General features: G+C 37.7%; 1 protein-coding gene across 5 annotated transcripts; it reads right to left on the reverse strand.

The window, feature by feature from the left end:
- Window positions 1–3928: 3928 nt before the first annotated feature.
- Window positions 3929–21919, reverse strand: cdc42ep1b (CDC42 effector protein (Rho GTPase binding) 1b). Of its 5 annotated transcripts, none has more exons than XM_036565013.1 (5): window positions 21744–21919; window positions 21560–21640; window positions 14299–14378; window positions 11306–14165; window positions 3929–5584 (listed from the first exon to the last, which is right to left on the reverse strand). In XM_036565013.1, the coding sequence occupies exons 4-5, from the start codon at window positions 11742–11744 to the stop codon at window positions 5025–5027; spliced, it is 999 nt and encodes a 332-aa protein (XP_036420906.1). In that variant the 5' UTR covers window positions 11745–14165; window positions 14299–14378; window positions 21560–21640; window positions 21744–21919; the 3' UTR covers window positions 3929–5024. The 5 variants fall into 5 exon arrangements, with proteins under 5 accessions (XP_036420906.1, XP_036420910.1, XP_036420909.1 ...); XM_036565017.1 differs by lacking the exon at window positions 14299–14378 and adding an exon at window positions 16259–16283; XM_036565016.1 differs by lacking the exon at window positions 21560–21640.
- Between the last annotated feature and the right edge of the window lie 217 nt (window positions 21920–22136).

A 22136-nucleotide genomic window follows, 5' to 3' on the forward strand; every position in this document is an offset into this window, starting at 1 on the left:
TATCCTTAATATACAAACATGAAGAAAACTATTTGCCTGTTAACTCTGGGAATCGTCTCTCTTGAAATGTTCAGATCTAGACAAAGAAAGGCTGTGATTTAAAAGCATATTCCCCCAAAAACTACCTAAGTGTATTTGCCCTCACTGACAGTCAGAACACCCACAAGTGCACTAACTTGAGATGAGTTGCCCTCTCTTATATAAATATGACCCATGCAGAATGGATACTGTGTTTAGAGAGGATTTATTTATATAGTTAATTAGTAAGGTAGTTACTTTAGAATTGTAATTAATTTTTTGCACTGCTTTTTACTGTTTTTCAGGAAGGAGAATCAAGAATCAGATTAATAGAAGATCTCTTGAGGAGGCGTAAGTCTGTTCACTTGTCTGAAAAAGTCATATGGTTCTTAAACATGCATTATAGTCACACAAATGTATACATATTTCAATAGTTCATCACAAATAAACATTTCAGCTGTTGAAAACATTGATTTCCTATTGAAATCTAGGCTGTGTTTACTTATTAAAACTCAAAAAACTCTTCTAATATTTGTACTGAAGACCACCCCAGTGACAGCAGAGGTACTGCCTCTTGACACTTTAATACCTTTTCCCTGAGAGTAAAGGATCTGGGTTAATTCCAGCGTTCATAGACAATGGGACACATTCTCTCCTTGCACAAAATTCACAACAGGTGCATGTGTGCATATATTGGTTCCCAATCTCATTTAAATGCTGCTGATTACTGTTCTAAATTAGCCAGTGCATACCACAGCTTGTGTGTGTATTTAGCCTATTAAACATAGATATTATAGGGCTGTAAATGGACAGGCAGAGTCTCAGAAACATGCACAAATGCTTGCAAAGTGAGTAAAAAATGGAGAATTGCATTCATTTTTTTCACACATGGAATAAAAGCTATAAGCTATAAGCAACAAAGATGAGTTTTTGACAAAAAGAAGAAACAAATATCATAGTTGTTTGCAGAGCATATAAACATTGAGGAATAAGCTCTGTCATCATCATGCATGTTCATAGAGGGGCAAGAGAACTTAAAAGTGTGTATTTGGGACAGACTTGTGCAATGTGCAGGCTATCCCTGTACTGTACCAGGCATGATTTTAAATCATTTTGTTTATCTACAGTGTCTCAATACACTTTACAAATAATGCAGCTCAATGACAAGTTAAATTTATAAACAAATGCATTTGAACTCATATCTGAATACGTTCTTCCTCATCACGTTGGTCAGGCAGCTGTAAATAAATCCATCCACTCTAATTGGTTCTAGCCTGTATTACCAGTAAAAGGCCGCTGCTCAGCACGCACTGATGAAATCCTTGCCGAAGGCTGCAGTAAAAGTGCATAGAGGGCGCCTGTGAGCACCAATACCGAGGACCACAGCACCACAGCACCACAAGTGAGGCGGCTGGGATAGGGCTTATGAAATGTAGATTGGGGGACAAGTGGGCTTTTGTCAATCATTTTTTAAACCAATCACCACCCTGGGCTACGTCATTTTTTACTGCAGCCACTTGCCTTAATAGACCACTGTAGTCGTGCGTCATTCTGTAGTCCTCGTTATGCCCACATAAGGAACTCCGGGTCTAAGCCCCATTTCTCTATGGCCAGAATGAATAGGGTTTTCGAAAAATCGCCTCCATCACACCCTGTGTTAAATAAAAATCTTCAGAACCCGATACGTTTTTCTCCTGAATACCACTGGATCCTCTGATTTACGAGCCTCGTACTACGAGGCTGAATTTAGCAGCTTTTTTAGCAGTTTCTTTTTGTGAATGTCCTGTTCCACCTTAAATGGTGCAGGAGCTGTGACTAGCCACCACAAGCATTAGCAAACTAGACAAAATACTGACCTGTCGGTTCTGTTAAACAGCAAAATAAGTCAATGTCACTCAGCTGTTAAGCGGAAATAGAGAAACATCCTCTTATCATGCCTTTCAACCCTCCATGAAGCTGAAGTCAGCTTCTTTTTCGCTTGTTCGAATTTTCCCGTTCCACGGGAAAAGTTGAACAAAAAGCTGGTGAATGTCCTGAGAAAATGTCCATAGATAAATGTTACCAGCATTAAAATAATAATTAGGATATTCTGAGAGCCTAAATCAGTTTATCGGGGGTCAGCAGTGATATTAAGCTGAGTCTGTACTGGATTAGCCCGAGTTCAGGTACGTTTGTAGATCTTTTCAAATCAAGCTAAAAGGAAAGATCTATCGTGTTTCAGTGAGCATCAGATAAAGAACAGAGAACTGCAGTCTGTACATGGAAATGTTTACTGCCAAGACCTGCTTAAGAAGACAGTCAGTCTAATGACATTAATTCAGTGTGCAGCTTTAGCTCACATGTAGCAATATTCATATTTCAACTCTTTAACGACCTCGTAATTCAGAGGATCCAGTGATAATCGAGAGAAGAATGCTCACAGGACAAAATGTATCGGGTTCTGAACATTTGCATTAAACACAGAGTGTGAAAGAGGTAATTTTCGAAAATTCTATTCATTCTGGCCATAGAGATGATGCTTAGACCCGGAGTTCCTAATATGGGCATAACAACATGGCGCCGACTACAAAATGACGACACGACTACAGTGGTCTATAGTTCTTTTAAAAATAAAGCAGTAATGATATTTTGCAACCCAAGCATTGTGAGGCATGTTTAGGAGACTGTTTTGAATTTCTCAGAGATCTAAAAGGCAATCCAACCATCTACACTGTGACAATAATTACATGTAGAGTCAAAACACATGAATGTCTGAATATTGTCATAGCAACCTACTCTGACAATAGCCTAATCAATGTAAGCAAACAGTATTTGAGTTAGGGTTGCCAAATGTGGTCTAACCACTGAAACCACTGACATTTAATTTAGATAGTTTTCATGTATGGAACCAACTTTTGGTTCCTTCTTCCAAAGCAATTGATCTGTTTTGCATAACCCAAATATGTATTAATATTAATGCCTTCATATCTCATGTGAATATTTAACTTTCAGTGTAAAACAATAAAATTCCTCATGTGCTACCACTGTAAACAATTTGTTATTAATTTCTAAATATATTATGCTTATTTTGGACTGCTATGTGTTACACTCTAGGAATTATTTGTAGAAATATGTTATATGGAACAATGAAATGCTGCACCGGTAAATGATAATAATGCTTTGGTAGTGCTTTACAGTAACTACATGTACATCAAACTCGAGTTATTTTAAAAATGTGGCATTAACTAAAATGGATGGATACTGTTGATTAATTTGAAAAATATATACGTAAAACATAAAAATAGAAAATTTTTAACAAATTTTCTGAGTTGTATTTGGATTATCTAGCCACAAATTTGTGAGTACAGACTTCTGTATGCCGGTTTTAATCTGTTGATGGAAAACACAGTTTTGCGAGCATCACAGAGTGACTATACTTTTGGAGCAAGCTATAGTTGCTGGATTGAAAAACATATGGGAGTTTCACATCATGACATTTTTGCATCTTTTTTTTGTCAGTTAGAGGGCCATTTCTTGTCAAAGTAGGAGGTTTTTGGTCACATAAATGATAAAACAACATGGACTCCCTAACAACTGGCAGAAGTCTGGCTTGTAAGACATGCCTAATTTGCAAGGTTTCCAGTAATCATTGCTACAGTCCCCTGCGAAGGCAGGTACAATGAACCTGGAGAAACTGGAAAAGACCTCAGGACCAGGAACTAGACACCTGCAACAGAGGGCTCAGAATTACACAACAAATCTAGAAATTCCCTGATTAATGGTAAGAAATTGGTTTCAAAGAATAAAAAGGTCACTTCTCGTGTCACACCAACAACTACCCAGCTAACTTCCAACCTTACACACACACTTCATACACACACACCAGTGTACAGAAGAGAAGGTTTATAAATCACTTAAGGTGGCACCAGCACAGTATTTAAAAAAAAATTACCTTTTTATTGAATTATTTACATGAGTGACACTTAAACTCTTACATACTGACATTTTTGAGCCATAAGTTCTAAGAACAAAGAACAATATATAAATGAATGCTACAGAAACCAGCACAGAAAGTTTACATTAAACTGCAGCTGAGAGGATACATACAAAACTGAAGATTGAACACTGCTGAAGCTGTCAGCTAAAGGTTTTCATTACCACACTACTCACTGTGTATAGTGTGTGGATAAGCAGGACTATGAACTTGCACTAGGAGGCGCTCATTACACAAGGAGGTTCTGAAGATATAAATGTTTTTGGCTGTAGTGCTTGAAGAAGTTTAATGTTTAAAAGAACACATTGAGAAGTTTAAGTCAAAAGATCTAGTGTCTATCTTATTATTTTATCTGGAAATTATGCCTGTATAAAAGCTGTGTTTTTTAACATTATCTTCCACTACTTTCCTTGTATTTGAAAAATGCATGTAGTATAAAAAGACTAAATAACAACAGAGTCAGTAGTGCTCTCTGATGTACTACAGTTTTTTCAGGGTTTAAATGAAAGACAAAAAATAATAAACAAAACTGCATAATTTTCCCAGTTATGCAAAAAAAAAAGAAGAAGAGTTTTCCTCTTACTCTAAATGTAATTCATGAGCCAAGACATATTTGGTGTCTGACGTTTGCCTCTTTAGTTTCACATTGAATCTAGGCTAATATAAGCTAATGTAGGCTAACAAGAACAACTATTCATAAAAAAGGCCACTGCATAGCTGAAAACAGTGTAGCAGTATTCTTGAAGCCTCAATTTTGTCTGTACTTTTGTAACTAAGGCAAATGTGTGATGATTTAGGCATGCAATTTGCATAATGCTAATTGATGATGTAAAACTATCTATTATTTGTTAGCTACATTAGCCTCGTGGTTCCAGTGCAAAACTAAAGAAGCAAACTTAAGACACCAAACATGTCTTGGCTGGTCAACTTTAATTGGGATAAGGGAGAAAATGTGTAAATTACACTTTTTGCTTAACTATTGCTTTAGTGTATTGTCTACATTAACATATCTGTAATGTCTTTCCCTCCATGTTCATACTTTGATCTCCTCTTCCTCCTCAGGGAAAGCGTGCGGTGCCTTCCGTCGTCCCTTTATAACTCCAGACCCTCCGTAATGGCGTGCCAGTATGTCGGCTGCCTGCTGGAACCTTTCGGCCTCCATAGTCGGCTCCACTCTCACCGGGGACCACATGGAAGCATCCGGCGTCACCTGTTTAATAACGTCCCCATTCTCACCTGTTTCAGTGTCCTGCTGGGTCCAGTCTGGGCTGCTAGAGCACCCCCTGCTGCTCACACACGGACTCTCCACTGCCATCTCAAACAATGAGCTTGGCTCCTCCTCTTCCTCTTCATCCTCCAGGTCCTGTTGTACCCCCTGGAAGTCACTAGAGCTGTTAATGAGGCCCAGCAGTTCAGTCATGAGGGAGGGTCCGAGGTCCACGGTAAAGGAGGTGAGTGAGTCGGAGCGTTGGAGCGTGGGGAAAGGGTCTGGATCTGAGCCACGCCGCTGCTGAGGCTGAAGCGGAGGTGATTCTGTTGAGTTCCTGTCGAGACGCGACAGACGAGGCAGCGTGACGAAACCTGACTGGACACCTACAGAGGACAGTCATAGGATTACAACAGGTACAAACTGTAATAGTATTTACAGTATGGTAGTTATATAAATAAAACATTGTTATTGTTATTATTATTTGTAATAGTGGTAGTATTAGTTATAGTAGTAAAAGTATTATTATTGTGGAAACAGCGTTAATAGTAGCAGTAGTTGTAATTGTATATTTAGTATTTTTATTATCATTATTATTGTAATTATAGTTAAAACAAGCTGTCAGTGATATATTCTTGTTATGCAGTAGTCCAAAGTAGCAATGTTTTTATTCATTCTACATGACTATATTGAGTTTGCAGCTCCCAAAAAAATTGAGTAATATTTCATGTATAAACAAGAAGTACATTTTAAAAGATCTTGAAGTCATATGTAGTCTTCAATGTTCCAGTGAACATTTTTTATAAACTTTCTATATGAAGATAAGCAAATATCACTTCATTTAGAGGAAATTCCTAATACTTCATGTGACCATAAAAGTCATTTAGAGTTTTTATTGACTTAATAAAATAATGGGACAAAATGACACAAAAAATGGTATAAAATATTCTTAAATATGTTACTAAATAAATAAGTAACTGTAGCAAATCATTAAGGTCTTCATTAGGATGAAAAATTTGGACCCAAATAATGTCGACTACATTTACATGTACTACATGTGGAAACTTGTGTAAATTAGATTTTTTGCTGAACCATTCCTGTAAAACACTTCATTAAAACATTTAAAACCTGCCTACTGTAAGTAAGTGGTTATCAGGACGTTTACTGCAGTGGGTGTTGATGTCCACTAGATGACAGTGTTAAGCAACCCTATAACTGCACAGTAGTGTGAGAGTTTTCCTTTCTACACACACACACACACACACACACACACACACACACATTCCACCATGTATGAATCACCATTTGGAAGTGGGCATGACTGGCAAAGAGAAGAGAAGGTAATATATCACTAAAATGTTTGGTAAATTAGAAATGATTTCTGTTCAATGCAGCTTAATTAGTTTTAGTCTGTAGAACAAAATAATTTAAGCTATATAAAAATAGAACTGTTTGACTGGTAAAACTGTAATGAAGGGTTCATACATTAAAGAGAACTTCAATAAAGTCAGTGCACCCTTCATCATTTGTTTTCTAATATTTTGTATGTTCACTTTTGTTGTTCAAGTCTCCTTGGCACAGATTACACAAATGTAGCACAAATTGAGAGATCTTCACATTCTTCACAGATGATTCTTTCCAGCTCTTCTTTGCTAGAGGGGTTGTGCTCTACTTTCTGCTTTAAGAATTCCCAACAGTGTTCAAATCAAGTAAAATACTTGGCCAGGCAATGGTTTTCACTTTCTTCTTCTTTAAAAACTATTGTGCTTTTACAGTGTGTTTAGGATCATTGTTGTGTTTAAACATTCCTTTCCTACCATTCCTCCTTAAGAGTGGGAATTACCTCATCTTTCAGAATTTTGGTGTATATACTACATAAAAGTGTCTTTTTATTGTGTCTTTTTATAAAAGTCACCTCTCTTATACCTGCAGAAATCATAGAGCCCCACAATAACTTACTACCTTCAGCATGTTTCACAGTTGGCACTCTGCAGGAACCATAATAGTCCCGGCAAGGTCAACGCCAGACATGCTGAACCTCATCTGATCCAATCAAGTTAATATTAGTTTCTTACAGAGAATGTGCTTTCATGCTCTTTTTCAAATCTTAGTCTTGCAGTTTTGTACCAATTTGTTAGTTACTGTTTTCTTGTTGGACACTGCCCTTGAAGGTTAACTTCATGCAGTGTCCTGTGCACTGTTTGGACACTCTTTGAGAGGTTAACTTCTGAAGATTATGAGTTAGGAAGCACTAAGCTGGAAGCACTGGCCTGTCTGTTTTTTAGTGCAAGATTCTCTAATAGAGGACTGTGAGCTTCATCACCTTTTACATAAATAGAAGACTGTGTGCAGGATGGCTCTTCAGATACTTACTAATAAATGTTGCAGCTGTGTTTCAGCTTATGTTTAATAGTTTCAGTGTTCCTTTACTCTTTTCCATCTTTGTGAATTTTTATTATCTGGTTTCTCTGGTTTCCAGCTGGTTTACTTTTTCAGAAAGTTTGTTGCTATGTGGAGCCATGATGGATTACACTCAGCCCACAAGAGACTGAAATCAGAAAAATTCTGGTGTTAACAGTTGGTTTTGTCTAGCATAAAAACAAACAGCCAAGCAGCCATAAATAGTTTTGTCAAAGGTTGCAACAGGGCCTAAATAATTAGCATTCATTGGTAATTGCATCACAGGTGTGCTCACCTTTGGTTCACTGGCCTTCTACAATGGAATCTGTAATTTCAAAATTGTCTGTCTAACTGATTTTTAATTCAACTTAACAGCAGGTCTCCTGTTTTTCAAATTAAAGTGTTAAAGAGGGAGAGAAAGAACTGGACAGACTGAGAGCTTACAATGGACATTAAAAGTGAATGAGAATGTGTATATCACATTGACTTGGACTGCTCAGTGCTGTTCAGCCACACACAGACACACACACACACACACACACACACACACACACACACATCATGCCCATTCTAAGCCCTCTCCTCTCCCTTTTTTTGGTGAATTCTTTTAGGATTGGGTAAGTGCTCCCAGGACAAGGGGAAATTCCAGACATCTTGCAGCGAATACTGTACGCATACATGGACACACAGACACACATACACACAAACCCATACAGCCAGATGCAGCCGTCTCATTCTCTTTCATTCTTTCGGAAAATAAGACTGGGGTGCCTGTCTGGTGCTCTGTACATGTGTGTGTGTGTGTGTGTGTGTGTGTGTGTGTGTGTGTACGTGTATGTGCTCTATATATGTCTTTAGCATTCTGTAGGTGTGTGTGTGTGTTTGTGTCTCTGTGTGTAGCTGTAATCGCACTCAGGTGTCGCCACGGTGATTCCGGATGACTCAGAAACAGCCAGAGTGTTTTTTATTAGTTGTTTGGATTCTTACCACAGACAACCATTTGTGTGTGTTTGTGTTTCTGTGTTTGGGTGGTTGGTTGCAATAAGACATCAACACTAGATAACATCTTGTTCTTTGGAAGTTAAAGATTATAAGTGATTCCTTATTTTTGCTATTTTCCACATTTTACAATAACAGTAAAAAAAACAAACTAACATATTGAATTTATATAGTGTCAGATAAATCCAAACTGTCTTCTGATCGCCTGTTTAGATTCTTAAAAGTAGCCCTCATTATGTTGTGATGTAGCTTTAATAAACTGTTGATAATTATTTTTACAAGCAGCTTCATGAGATGCTTGGGATGCTTTTCAAACAGGACTAAAGAACACGCATGCTGCCACCACCACACTAGCAGCTCAATCCACTTTTTTAAATTGTATATATTTCTCTACATTTAAGCAGAAGCTTTTAGATCAAAAAAGATTCTGAAAAACATCTTCAGTGTATACTAATAATATGCTAACCATTCATTCATGTAACAGGGTACATTATATCTGAAATATTATCAAGTTTCAAAGTTGAGTATGCTTGAAATGGATCACTTTTTAAGTAGACTATTGCAAAGTGGGAAAGAAGGAGTTACTCGTGGCTGGAAAATTCTAAAATAACTCAAAATGGTGGCAAAAAAAGCTAATACATTCAGGGCAAGATACTGTTTTGTTTAAATCTAGTGCCACCTAGAAGGTCACTGTTTAAAATGACAAGCAGTGGCATAGCAACATCACTTAAAACTTCCTGTTAGCACAAAAAAGTGCAGTATGTTAATAATTTGCACACCAACCCAACAGCAATATATTTAATCTGGTGTTTCCAAACATTTGACTAGTTCATTCACTGCAACCCTTAAGTAAGCCCACAGTATCCCAACCAAGCATGGCTCATACATTTAAGCAAATTAAGCATGCCTTAATAAAAATTTAAAATTAGATGTATTTCATAATTCTAACTTTTTTATAATATTGTGTAAGTCTTTCTCTATATTGGACAGGCGTAAATAATATAGTTTTCTTGAATCAGTGCACACTACAGTTTAAATAAACATAGCATTAAGCACATCCAGGTTGTGCCGAAATGGACTAAATATATCTCGCCAGTTGTGTAATTTACTTCCATGTAGTACAAGAGTAGTATGTTTGCAAAATAGTGATTGTTCAAGCAAAGTAAACAACACAAAACAACAATGTGCAGTGAGAATGGCTTTGGCAGTAAATTAACCAGAATTACTAGGCTAAGGGTAAAAATATTACTGTAGAACATTTCATTCAAACACATGCCAACAGGATCGTCTGAATGGTGGTACTGTTTTTATCTTATTCTGAAGTTAAAAAGGTTTTGGATTAATCTCTGAGGAAGACCTCACTCATAGACCAGTGTTGCTAGAACAAGTAGCTCTAAGGTAAGCCACACCTCATCTAGGTTACTGTTTTTTTTTTACTGACACTCATTTTAATATGATGTCTAATGATAAATAACATTAAAGAACAATGGGCCTCATTCATCAATACCTTCCTGAGGTTTTATTAAAATTGTTCTTGAGGAAGGTCTTAAGAAAAAAAATCTGTGACGTGTTCTTAAAGCACAGGATTGTTTGCACCTTTTTGCTCTTGAGTGTGTGTAGATTCTGTTCTTGCCTAAGAACAAATCCCAAATAAGAAAACATTGGTGAATGTCAGAATCTTAGTGAAAACGGCATAAGTGAGTTTTAAAAAGAAATTTCTTCTAAAGAACAATTGGTGATTAAAGCCCAATGTTACGATCATAAGTGAGCTAAGTTCATTTTTTAATAACTTGGTTGTTAAAAGTAGACTTGATAAATTAACTTGGTCAGACTAAACAGAACTGTCTAATTAAAAAAAACATTATGTACAAAGATAAGTACTAATGCACCTGAATGCAAGCCATTCTTTGCGTTCATATCAAATAAATTTGACTAAAAAACGCTCATGGATAAAACGTGTCCTCCTCTGTGTACTGCAAAAAATAGCTCTAGTGTTAGTTTTATGGTTCACTCATTTGAAGAAGCTTTTTTACTTAAAGTCTCCTTATCTGTAAAGCTGCTGCATCGAAGTCCATTTGAAAGATTCATTAATGTTAAAATGGTTTTTCCAATTTTTTTAAATCTGCTGATATAATATTTTGTCCCTACCACAGTGCTTCATACCCAGAATGGACAACTAGCTGCCTCTGGTCCCAGCACTCTAAAATGAGCCAAAATGAAGCAGTTCTTGTCTGTTTTACATAAATCAAAGAATTTTCATAAATGAAATGTTTTTAGTCTGAAGACAGTTGGGCTATGGAAGACCCATGAAAACGGCACTGAAATGTTTTAGTTTAATTCCATCAGCAATTGCATTTCACATTGAAGAAATAACATTCATATATGTTAACTCAGCTCTGATTTTTATGGAAATGTGTGGCATGAATTCATGAATTAATTAATTAATTAATTAATTAAAAGCAATAATTTATTTTTTTAGATGCAAAGCCCCTCCATACCAGTCCATACTTGGCTGTTAACTCATTCACTCACACACACACACTCACAGATGTTAAGCTGGTTAAAGGTTCTCCATAAGGGGGCATTATTTGCATTCAGTTTGCTTCTGGTGATCTGTAAGTGGTGTCTTGTATCAGTGACACTGTATGTCTTTGTTTAAGTGAAAAGAACACACACTTTACATGTCTGTGTTTATGTTCAAGCCTTACCGTAGGAGTAAAGTGGTTGTTCCAGGCAGCTGGTGGAGGTGGGGAGCACTGGCCCTTCCAGGCCTCCATTGGTCAGATTGAGCTGGGGCAGTGAGATGGCATTTTTTATGATGGGTGAGATGGGTGGGGGTGGAGATGAGAGTTCTCGGGAGTCTGTCCTAAGCCTGTGCTGGGGGTTCCTCCTGACATGGCGCAGAGTGCGGGAGAAAAACCTCACTGGTTTGGAGTCGGGACTCTCCGGGGTGCTTCCCTGGCCTCCGTGCTCACTGAGGAATGATGTGTCTCCAAAAACGTCGCCTCCACGGCCCACATGCATGGTGTGGCGGAAGTCCCCCAGTGGCAGGCTAATCATCTCGGCCGAAAGTTCGGTCTTAATGCGCCGCCTGCTTTGGGATGTCGACACAAGGCCTTTAAATCCTGGAAGCTTGGCCAGACTCATGGTGACAGAAAGTAAAATCCCTTTCAGGCCTAAATCTGCAAGGTCCAATCAAAATCCTTTAAATCCCAGAGTGAGTAAATAAAAAGAGCAATAGGTTTGTTTTTTGTGATTCGTTAATCCAGATATAAGGAGATTCCTGAAAAGTCTGTCAGTCTTCTGAAAATAAGATCCCTTTAAGATGTGGCTTTGAAAATATCCAAATGAAATCCTTTTAATTCCAAGAGAAAGTCAACAAAAACAAATGAGCAGCAGATAGCTATTCGTTCCTCCTGATACAAGGTCAAAGCAAAGTTGCACGAAACATGCCAAAAAGTATGCAAAGTCTCTGTAACACTGCTCCTTTAGTAAAACGATCTTGTCTTCACAGAGCAATACTGCCTACTTTCTCTAGAACCATAGATGCTTAAAGAAGCCAACTGTAGTCCATAGAGTGTGTGTGTGTGTGTGTATGTGCAGAGGTTTGGTGTGTTTTTGAGATATAGCGGTCTTTACTCAATCTGGTTTTAACATCCAGTCGTCTAAGGAAACTCTGGGTGGAGAATTCAGCAAGTTCAACTGCTGTCAGGAACCCTCCCAAGCTCAGATGTGTGCTAGCAAACCTGTACAGAAGCTTTATTTTCTTGCATAAAAGGCTGAATCTCTGCACCAGACTTTAACACCTGCTATCTCCAATTATTAATACACTGTTAGACTTGAAAAAAGATCTATGCTTAAAGTGACTCCATCATCAATAAGCTACTCTTTCACTGACTAGACTGTGTCTAACAAAGACTGTGTTCACAAAAAGACTGACCAATTAGAAAAACCAATTAGAAAAGTGCGGAGGCCAACAATCAGCAATTTACCGCACAAAGACTGACCAATCAGCAGCTACTCAGCAAGGTCCTCAATAAGTGGACTGGAACAGACCAATCAGGGAACTACCTTGCAAAATTGAGTACAGTGCAGCACAGACAAGGGCTGGGCTGGAACTGCTTTGGGAAATGTACTTCAGATTCCAACTGTTATAACATACTACTATTACCTTCACTTACTCCATCATCAAGATGTCTGGAATCAGAAATCTGCATCATCTTTCTGACTGTTGTTGACAAAAACCAAATATCCTATGCACAGCTGTGGTTTTGGGTTTTGGGTTTGTAGGCTGCTGGGTTATATTTCCCCCCCAGAGCAGTGGACAGTAAGGTGCTTTGGGTCGTGCCCCGACCTGCACCTCTACACTCACTCAAAGATTATAAATAACCCTGTTAATGAAGTTTAATAGGATTTCAGTGGGTTTTAAACACCTCCTCCCAGCCTGAGTGCTAACCAGTCCTTTTTCTATTCCTATCTCTTTTCCTCTCTCTAGAAGCATTCACAATGACTACGTTCCATCAGCTTCCATAAAACACCTACATCCAGCCATTAACCCCTTAAACTGTAGACTTATTATTCCGTTAATAATCTTAACACATATTATTCAGGCATAACTACATATAAACTATTAAGTATAAACTACTTAGGAACTACTAAGAAACTAATATCGCATCTGTAATAACACAACCTCGCATCTGTAATAACACAATCTCGTACGTTTTAGGGCGTTTCTATTGATCCATCCATCGCGAATTATTCACACAATGTCAAGAGCAGCTGGCTACTTTTCTTAAATTGCAGAAGTAAAGAAATGGAGATATAAGGCTTTGACATGAGCAATGATATGTAACTTTATAGTTAGGCCCTTTGTAGGAGTTTACGGGTTATTTTAAATCCATTGATAAAGAGCTCCAGTATGTTTAACTAAAGTCAAAGAAGCATACACATTACAGCACTATTAAAGCACAGCCTCACGCATACACCACTACTGGCTTATTTCTGTTGCAATGACCTGACCAGACTCTTTAGGCATGAAACTTTAGACATGAAAGTTTTCCACAAAGCAAACTAACCAGGATTGAACGCTGTAATGCGTAAGTGCAGCGCTCTCCAGCACTTATTTTGTCCTCCTTCTCTAGCAGCCAAAAGAAATATCTCTTTTTCCTTCTGGAGGTTTCATCCCCTAGCAGTCCACAGGATGTCCTGCCGACTTTCTCCAGTCCTTGTTGTTTCAGCAAAACGTTCTTCAGGCTTCAGGCCTCAAAGTGTGTGAGTGAGTGAGTGTGTGTGAGTGAGTGAGTGAGTGAGTGTGTGTGGAGTCCCACTGTGTCTGTGTGGGTGTGTGCGTGTTTTTCCCCAGCCGTAATCCCTGCCGCTGTGTCTCGCAGCGGACGTGAGACAAGCGTTCCGTCGGGATTGGCCTGTCCTGGATTAGCCAGATTATTCTGTCTCTCTCTCTTCCTCTCTCTCTCTCTTTTGTCTCTGTTCCTCTGTCACTCTGTGAGACTCTTCCAATCCACTTAGTGTCCCGTCACTCAGCACCCTGCATCCATCTGTGGCACGCTCCTAAAGAGAGGCAAAGAGCAGTTCAGAGGAATGCAGAAATGGCAGCTTTGCAAAGTACTACAGATTGACATTGCACTAGTAACACCTAGTTAGCACTCATTAGTAGGCAAACAAGTAGGCAAAAATGACTTACACAGTACAAGCCATGGATTATGCATGTCCAGTAGCATCACCCATGCATACATACATACACAGACACTGACCCCGCCACATCTTAGAAAAGGAGGGATAGAGAAGAAGGAGATTAATAGGATTGACTGAATGATGGAAAGAGGCAGTGAATGAGAGCAAGAAGTCCAAACTCTGCAGGGGGGCTGGAGTTTAGAGCTTTGGAGATGGAGGAGGATGTAGGATGAAGGGATTCTGTGCCGTTTTATCCCATAGAGGCACTTTACTCTTCTTGTACCCCCACCAAGTTCAGTCCTATTAGAGATAAAGCAGTCTGATACTAATCTCTCAAACACAAAGCTCTGCAGCAGGGCTGCCCAAAATGTGGCACATAAGAATGTTTGATTTGGACCTCCAGAAAGTTACCCTAAACCACCTCACTCAGTGAGAGAATAAGCATAATTTTAAACTATATATAACTATATAACTATAATCTTTATTTAAACTATATAACTATAATCTTTATTTTCCTTTTAAAATTGTATTTCTGAAGAACTTTAGTAACAAAATATAGCGCATTGTTACAAAATATATATTTTTTTTCTCGATTTGAAACCTACCTAGCTTCTTTATTTGCATTTGTTTTGCCTTTTTGACCCTCGGCCCGCCACAAACATTGCACTTTGGCCCACCAAGATAAAAATAAGGTGGATACTGCTGCTCTGCAGTGGCAGTCAATAGTTTGTGCACTGCTATACATGAAGTGATTTTCTTTTTCTCTGACCTCAAAACAATTTGATACCATTATTATTCCTTAAGATGCAATTCAATGCATCATGAAAACTCAAATCACAATTTGATTTGGATATATCATATCAAAACATTTACCGAAAACCCAAATGTGACTGGAGGAATTATGTACAATAAAATTAATATAACAATGTATAATAACAAAGTTAAAGTTATTACTAAATAAACACTAAATAAAAACATAAAGCTTGTTTAGACATTTGAAAAACAGTCCAGGAATTTTATTTTGGCCAAAAAACGACCACACACTTTATCTGATATAATCAATTTGAATGTCTTAAAAACAATGTTGTAAAATCACCCCATTTAGATCAATGCATCATTGTATATTTTTACATTTCTTATACCTTCCACATTTTAGAAAAACTATAAAATAACACATATAGAATTATGGGGTGATGAAGAAACCAGTCTTCAGTTTTAGATTCTTCACCATAGAAGCAGCTTTGATTCAGCTTTACATACTCTTGGCATCTCTCAGGCAGCTTTGTGAGGACCTACCTGGGATTTTTTTCTAACAGGATGCCATGTTGCCTCAGAAACAAACTACTACTGGTTTGGGGAGGATATTTTAAAAGTAACGTTAAAACTTTCCTTTTGTAAATAAATTCATAAATAGCAGCAAGTATGTAAGTTTTATTTATAGAGCAATATTAAATGGCATTGCCCAAAGTGCTGTACAAAATTAGTAGATAAGCTTAAAATATTAACCTTATAAAACAATAAAAAAGGCAAATATAATACAGAAAAAGGCACAAAGACAACACAATGTGAAAAGGAATGAAAACAATAACTTCTGACACACTGAGCAAGACATCAACAGAAACCACGCACATACACATATTAAAGATTTTCAGATGTTAAAAATTAGCAGCCGCAAAAGCATGGTCACCAGATAGAGAACCAGAGTAATGCGTTTTTGAGTTGATGCATAAAGTAATGCCCCTTTATGCATCAGCTTTAATATTATGGTTGTCCCTGAACCAAACGTCTGTAGATTAAAATGTCATTAAGACTACAAAAACATGTTCCGTGTGTCCAAACTTTTAACTGGTACTGTAGTTGCTATGGGTGAATGATTACAAGCAGACAGACTCTCACATACACACACACAGACACAGAGTAAACACACTCGAGTCTGGGGGAGCTTCTCTACATGCTGGGTTTAAACATACCTGCAGTGTGTATCCGTAAACACATCTGCAAACAAAAACAACAAAAACATTTCCCCCCTTCAGGCACGGAAAGGGCAAGAGAGAATAATGGGAACAACATGTGAAGTAGAAGCAGAAGTAGAAAGAGAGAAACAGAGACAGAGAGAGATTCTATTGGACCACCTTTGTAACTGCCATCATTAAGGAAAAAGTGTGTTTTTGTTACAGGGCCAGTGCTATGTTATAGTGCCATTGTTGTGTTACAGTGCCATGTTGTATTGTCATGCCAAAGCTGTGTTACGGTGTCATGGTTGTGTTACAGTATCAGTGTTGTGTTGCAGTATTGCAGTGATAAAGTTGTGTTGCAGTGTCAAGATTATGTTACAGTATCATTGTAGTGTTACAGTGTTCTGTCACAGTGTCAAATATGTGTTTCAGTGTCAGTGCTGTACTGTTGTGTATGAGTTGTGTTATAGTGTCATGGTCATTTTTATTTATTTATTTTTTACGCTGGCGTTTTTTGGGGGACTAAACAAAGTAAATACATCTGCTAGACCTACTAAACTAGGTAGCTAGCTATCACCAACAAATTAGGCCACAGTACTAGTCGTTTTAATTGAGGGGAGAGCTACAGCCTACTGTAGATTACAAGCTTAATCACATTATCACAGGTAGCCTGCTTGGTTTACCTTACTTTTAAACATACTTTAAGGGCCTGAACTTAAGAAAAGTGGAGCTGGCTCAGTCTGCTACAGTAAAGAAGCATGAAAGATGCTGCCTCTAAATGGACGGCATTTCCCATAAGTCTGTTTGTGGGGACGGAAAGACATAACATAAAATATGAATTAAAACCATGGTTGATTAAAAACTGTATGGTTTAAAATATATATGTTTTTGGTCAAAAACAACCAAAAGCAACCACAGGACATCGTTAAAAAGAAAACTGGGATATGTTAAGGGCTAATTATTGGGCACATTGTTTGTTTTCTAAAAAAAATCAGTGTAGATTCATGATACTATTGGATCAGATTCATTCCTTTATTCCCACCAATATCTGATCCAGCATTTTATGCCAATATCGACCCAGTACCTATACTGGATTGGTGCCATATCTAGCTTAATGTGTTAGAATAACCAGTAACAGGAACTGAAAGTGAATTCAACCAATCACATTTTGAGTTCCAATGGGTGGCATTAATTTTGTGAGGAAAAAAACATCACTCTACAAAAACATACATTCTGGAAGTCTTAGATACATCACTGACTGCAACTGCAATTCCATAAGGCACTAGCAGAAATTAGCATAATCATAGAGGTGTTGTTTTTGGCATTTATAGCCTGAACTGAAGGCATAGCCACTGTGTGCTGCAGTGCCAGTGCTGTGGTACAATGCCACTTCTGTGTTGCAGTGCCAATGTTATGTTACAGTGTCAGTGTTGTGTTACAGTGCAAATTTTGCATTGCAGTGCCAGGATTGTGCTGTAGTGATAGTGTTTTATAGTGCCATTGTTGTTATACATTGCTAGGATTGTGTTGCAGTGCCAGTGTTGCATTGCAGTGCCAGTATTGTGCTGTAGTAACAGTGTTGTGTTGGAGTGCCAGTATTGTGCTGTAGTAACAGTGTTGTGTTGGAGTGCCAGTATTGTGCTGTAGTAACAGTGTTGTGTTGGAGTGCCAGTATTGTGCTGTAGTTACAATCTTGTGTTAATGTGTGAATTTTGTGTTAATCTGCCATTGTTGTGTTGCAGTGCTAGTGTTGTGTTTTAATGCCAGTGTTGTGTTAATGTGTCAGTTTTGTGTTAATCTGCCAGTGTTGTGTTGCAGTGCCAGTGTTATGTTGAAGTGCCAGTATTGTGTTGTAGTGACAGTGTTGTGTTACAGAGCCAGTGTTGTGTTGCAGTGCTAGTGTTGTGGTGCCAGTGTTGTGTTAATGTGTCAGTTTTGCCAGTGTTGTGTTGCAGGGCAATGCCAGTGGTGTGTTACAGTGTCAGTGTTGCTATGTTGCTCCATAAGGCTGCAGTGGGTTTGTGGGTGGCTTCCTGCCATAGTTAAATACACCATCATGCAACGTGGCACAGCCCAGCGTGTGTGTGAGTGTGTGTGTGTGTGTGTGTGTGTGTGTGTGTGTGTGTGTGTGTGTGTGTGTGTGTGTGCATCTGCCTGCTTCCTATTAAAATGTCTCGATCTAGAAAACCCATTCAGTTATTTCTTAATGACACATTAAGTCCTTTCAGAGAAGAGTGAGCAGAAAGGGAAAGAGAGCAAGAGACCTTTGTGAGGCCAGTACAAATATATCATCAGAGATATGCCACAAAGATTTTTCAACCCCTGAAAAATAGTGTTCTTCTGAATTTACTGGATTATGCATATAACGCTTCTACATAAGTAAGTTATACATGCAGTTTGCAATTTTTTTTTTTTTTACATTTAGCTGTTTTTCCAAATGGCAAAAAAAATGCTAAAATCCAGTTAATTTTTACAATTTTGATTAGATTTAAGTTACAAAAGCTACTTATCAGAAATATTTTCTTCTTATATTTAAATTTTTCAGTTATCTCTATGAATGTAATAAGATTTTTACTTCCTTCTTTCTCTTTTATATACACATGCACATGCTTGGTACATTTTAGAAGTGATGAAAGCATGCTTCAGAGAAAGAAATACAAATTAGTATATGATTTATAATATTTTTATATTATATTTCTGGTATCATTCTGATGTCTCTCTCTTTTTGTGAACTCTTTCATTTTGAATGAGTGATGACCAGGCATGCTTACGATTTGTAAGGTCATGCAAAGAAATGCATAATAGAAGGACAGAAGCAATGTGTGTGTGTGTGTGTGTGTGTGTGTGTGAGAGAGAGAGAGAGAGAGAGAGAACAAGAGAACAAGAGACAGAAGTGAGTAACTAATTTAAGTTGACAATGAGGATGTGTGTGGATGAACAGCTGGAGAATAAAGGAAACAGATGCAGCTTCAAAGTTACACCATTGACTCTAGATTGATTCTGTCAATTACTTTAGATTGTTTACAACAATAGCTTTAGATGAATTATGCCATCGAGTCCAGATTGGTTACTCTAATGACTCTGGATTGGTTGTGCCACTGACTTCAAAGCAACTGTTTTATAACATCAGCAGCAATGACATGCAGATGTTAGGAGATTTTCAAATATTTTCATCTCCCAGTGGTACAGGAAACACTCTCATTTACACACTCTCATATATATCATTCTCAATTTCCGACTCCTTACTCTTTACCCAGCATTATGCAGCATTTGTTGTCTTTTGATCACTTCTAAAACAGACTATGCATATTTGTATTGTTCCTCTTTTCACATCCATAGAGATTTATATCAAATAAAAGGAACAACAATAGAAGAGTAACGCAGTTTATCAGCTTTTCTGCTTGTTGCACTGCTGGTTTAAGGGGTGAAGATTTTTCCAGAAATTTGTGCTGATGAGCGAATGCCGATGGAATGGGCTGCATTGGTCACTGTACACTGGTCTGGTGATTGAGTGATGGAGACAGGTGATGAAGTCGAATCTACTAAAGTTCCCTGCATACATTTTGTGAGCTGCTGAAGCGTGTAAAACCCCAAAGCTGCTCATCTGCCACAAATCATCACTTTTGGTCATGCAGAATAAACCTAAGCAGCTAAAGGTTCAGTACATACAATAGATCCATTTAGTCTTGATTCCAGACAACTGCATTCATTAGTTTAACTTTCATGATTAACATAGATTTTTTATTAATGTCAATGGACATTTGGTATTTTGTCCCATATTTTATTCTATGTGGTTTAAATCATTGACCTGTGGCGTTTCATGTTTAAGGAAAGAGCATTATAAATGGAATTTATTATTATCAGTGTGGAGAATACAACCAAACAAATTCAGTGTAGTCACAATTAAACTTTGCTAGATCCAGATGTGGTTGAGGGATTGATAACTGGACTTGTTGAGTTGTAAAGAACCAGCTCAGTGAAAATACACACACAGGTGTATTTGACAGAGACAGGCTGTACAGTGTAAGTGCATAATGTAGCTTCAACCACTGGAACACAAGCATTTCTGAAATAACACAAAACACTGCAAGTGTCAGATAAACTTCTACAGTACAAATGGATTAAACCAGGCAGTGTAGAGTAGCGGATCATAAAAGAAGTCACTAACTGAATCATTAGTACTCTTGTTATTATTAGTAGTATTGCTGTTATAATTATAAATACATCACAGATATATACATTTACACTCAAAATATATCTGTGATGTATTGTATACATCATGTATATGTATAGAATTATATACAACCTTAACAATATGACCAATAATAACAATAATAAGAATTGTTATTCTAATGATTTTATTATTTTGTTGGTCTTTTAATGTCAAATTGTGTGCTTATTGTACAGCGTCTTGAAGGGCACTTTTAAATATTATTATTGTTGTTGTTGTTATTGTTGTTGTTGTTGTTGTTGTTTTGCCACTGTAATAATTATACATGCATCACAATGTATATCAATGAGTATATCTATGATGTATTTATAATTGTAACACCAACAATAAAATATTATTATCATTATTATTACTATTATTAATATTCTGTTGTTGTTGTTGTTACTACACTCTTAGAAATAATGGGTCCTTAAAGGTTCTTTAGTAAAGAAAATAGCTCTATATAGAACCATGAAAACTGACAGAATCCTTTGCATGATTAAACGGTTCTATTCATCAGTAAATGGTTCTTCAGATTGATGGAGAATATGCTATAGACAGTTCTATATAGAGCCTTTTTGAAAATGGTTTTATATAACACCAAAAATGGTTCTTGAATTGTTAAGATGTCAAGCCTGTAACAATAGAAGAACCCTTTTTGGTGCTATATTGAACCCTTTTCAAAAAGATTCTATATAGAACCATATAAAACACATTCACCATCAATCTGAAGAACCATTTAACAACGCAAAGAACCCTTTAATCCTGCAAAGGGTTCTGTCAGTGTTCATGGTTCTATCTTAGACCACTTTACTAAAGAACCCCTGGAGAACCATCTTTTTAAGTGTGTATAATTATAAATAACTGTACACATTAAATACATACGAACACAGTAAATAAATACACACATTATATATACACCCATATACCCATACACACGTCATAGCTATGCCATGTCCACTTGCACAAAAATAAATACTTACATAAATAAAACCATATATGACAATAATTATAATGTGCCCTCTATATGTGCAGACTCAGTATAACGCATGAAGTCAAGGCGCGCACGAGAGAGAGTGTTTGAGTAAGTTCTGCTCAGTACTGACCTCCACACAGCGCTCAGTCTGTCTCCCTCACAGCCTGCACAAACTGCAGTCACTGACCTCTAAGCAGCTTCTACACGCAGCCTGTACCGTAATGAAAACGCAGCTTTAACGGCTAATTCACTGGAAAGTCCAGTCTGAGTTATACAGCACTTTCATTCCAGATGTTTTTTTCTGTTTATCTTACCGGGCAGACAGAGGCGGGAGTCGCGAGGGGTCCCGCAGTAAAACCGCGCGCGCTGGAGTGTGGAGTGTTTTCTGTAGCTTGTAGGTTCTCTGTAGTTTCTAGTGTCCACTGCAGTTTGAGGTTTGCTCAGGAGTTTGTGAGTGAGCGCTAACGCACGAGACCTAACGGAGCTCAAGAGAGAGAGCGGGGGGCGGAGCCAGCGCCAGCCTATGGGTTTCTCAGTGAACTAGCGAAGGAAAACTGACCAATCAGAGAAGTAGCGTGAGAGGCCTGACCAATCAGAGAAGAGGAGATAATAGGCTGACCAATCAGCGAACTACCGAGAGAAGACCAAACAAAAGGTGAATTATTGATAGATGTCTGATCAGTTCTGAGAAAGGCACACTACTGACC

This window comes from Colossoma macropomum, unplaced genomic scaffold (genome assembly GCF_904425465.1).
Source record: "Colossoma macropomum unplaced genomic scaffold, Colossoma_macropomum, whole genome shotgun sequence".
In the NCBI taxonomy this organism is placed as follows: domain Eukaryota; kingdom Metazoa; phylum Chordata; class Actinopteri; order Characiformes; family Serrasalmidae; genus Colossoma; species Colossoma macropomum.

Bases quoted from the DNA above. Each gene is read 5' to 3' on its own strand.
- cdc42ep1b (XM_036565014.1), bottom strand. From the start codon at position 11,744: ATGAGTCTGGCCAAGCTTCCAGGATTTAAAGGCCTTGTGTCGACATCC. The intron at 5,585-11,305 runs GTAAGGCTTGAA...TGTCCTCTGTAG, and splicing joins ACAACCACTTTACTCCTACG to GTGTCCAGTCAGGTTTCGTC.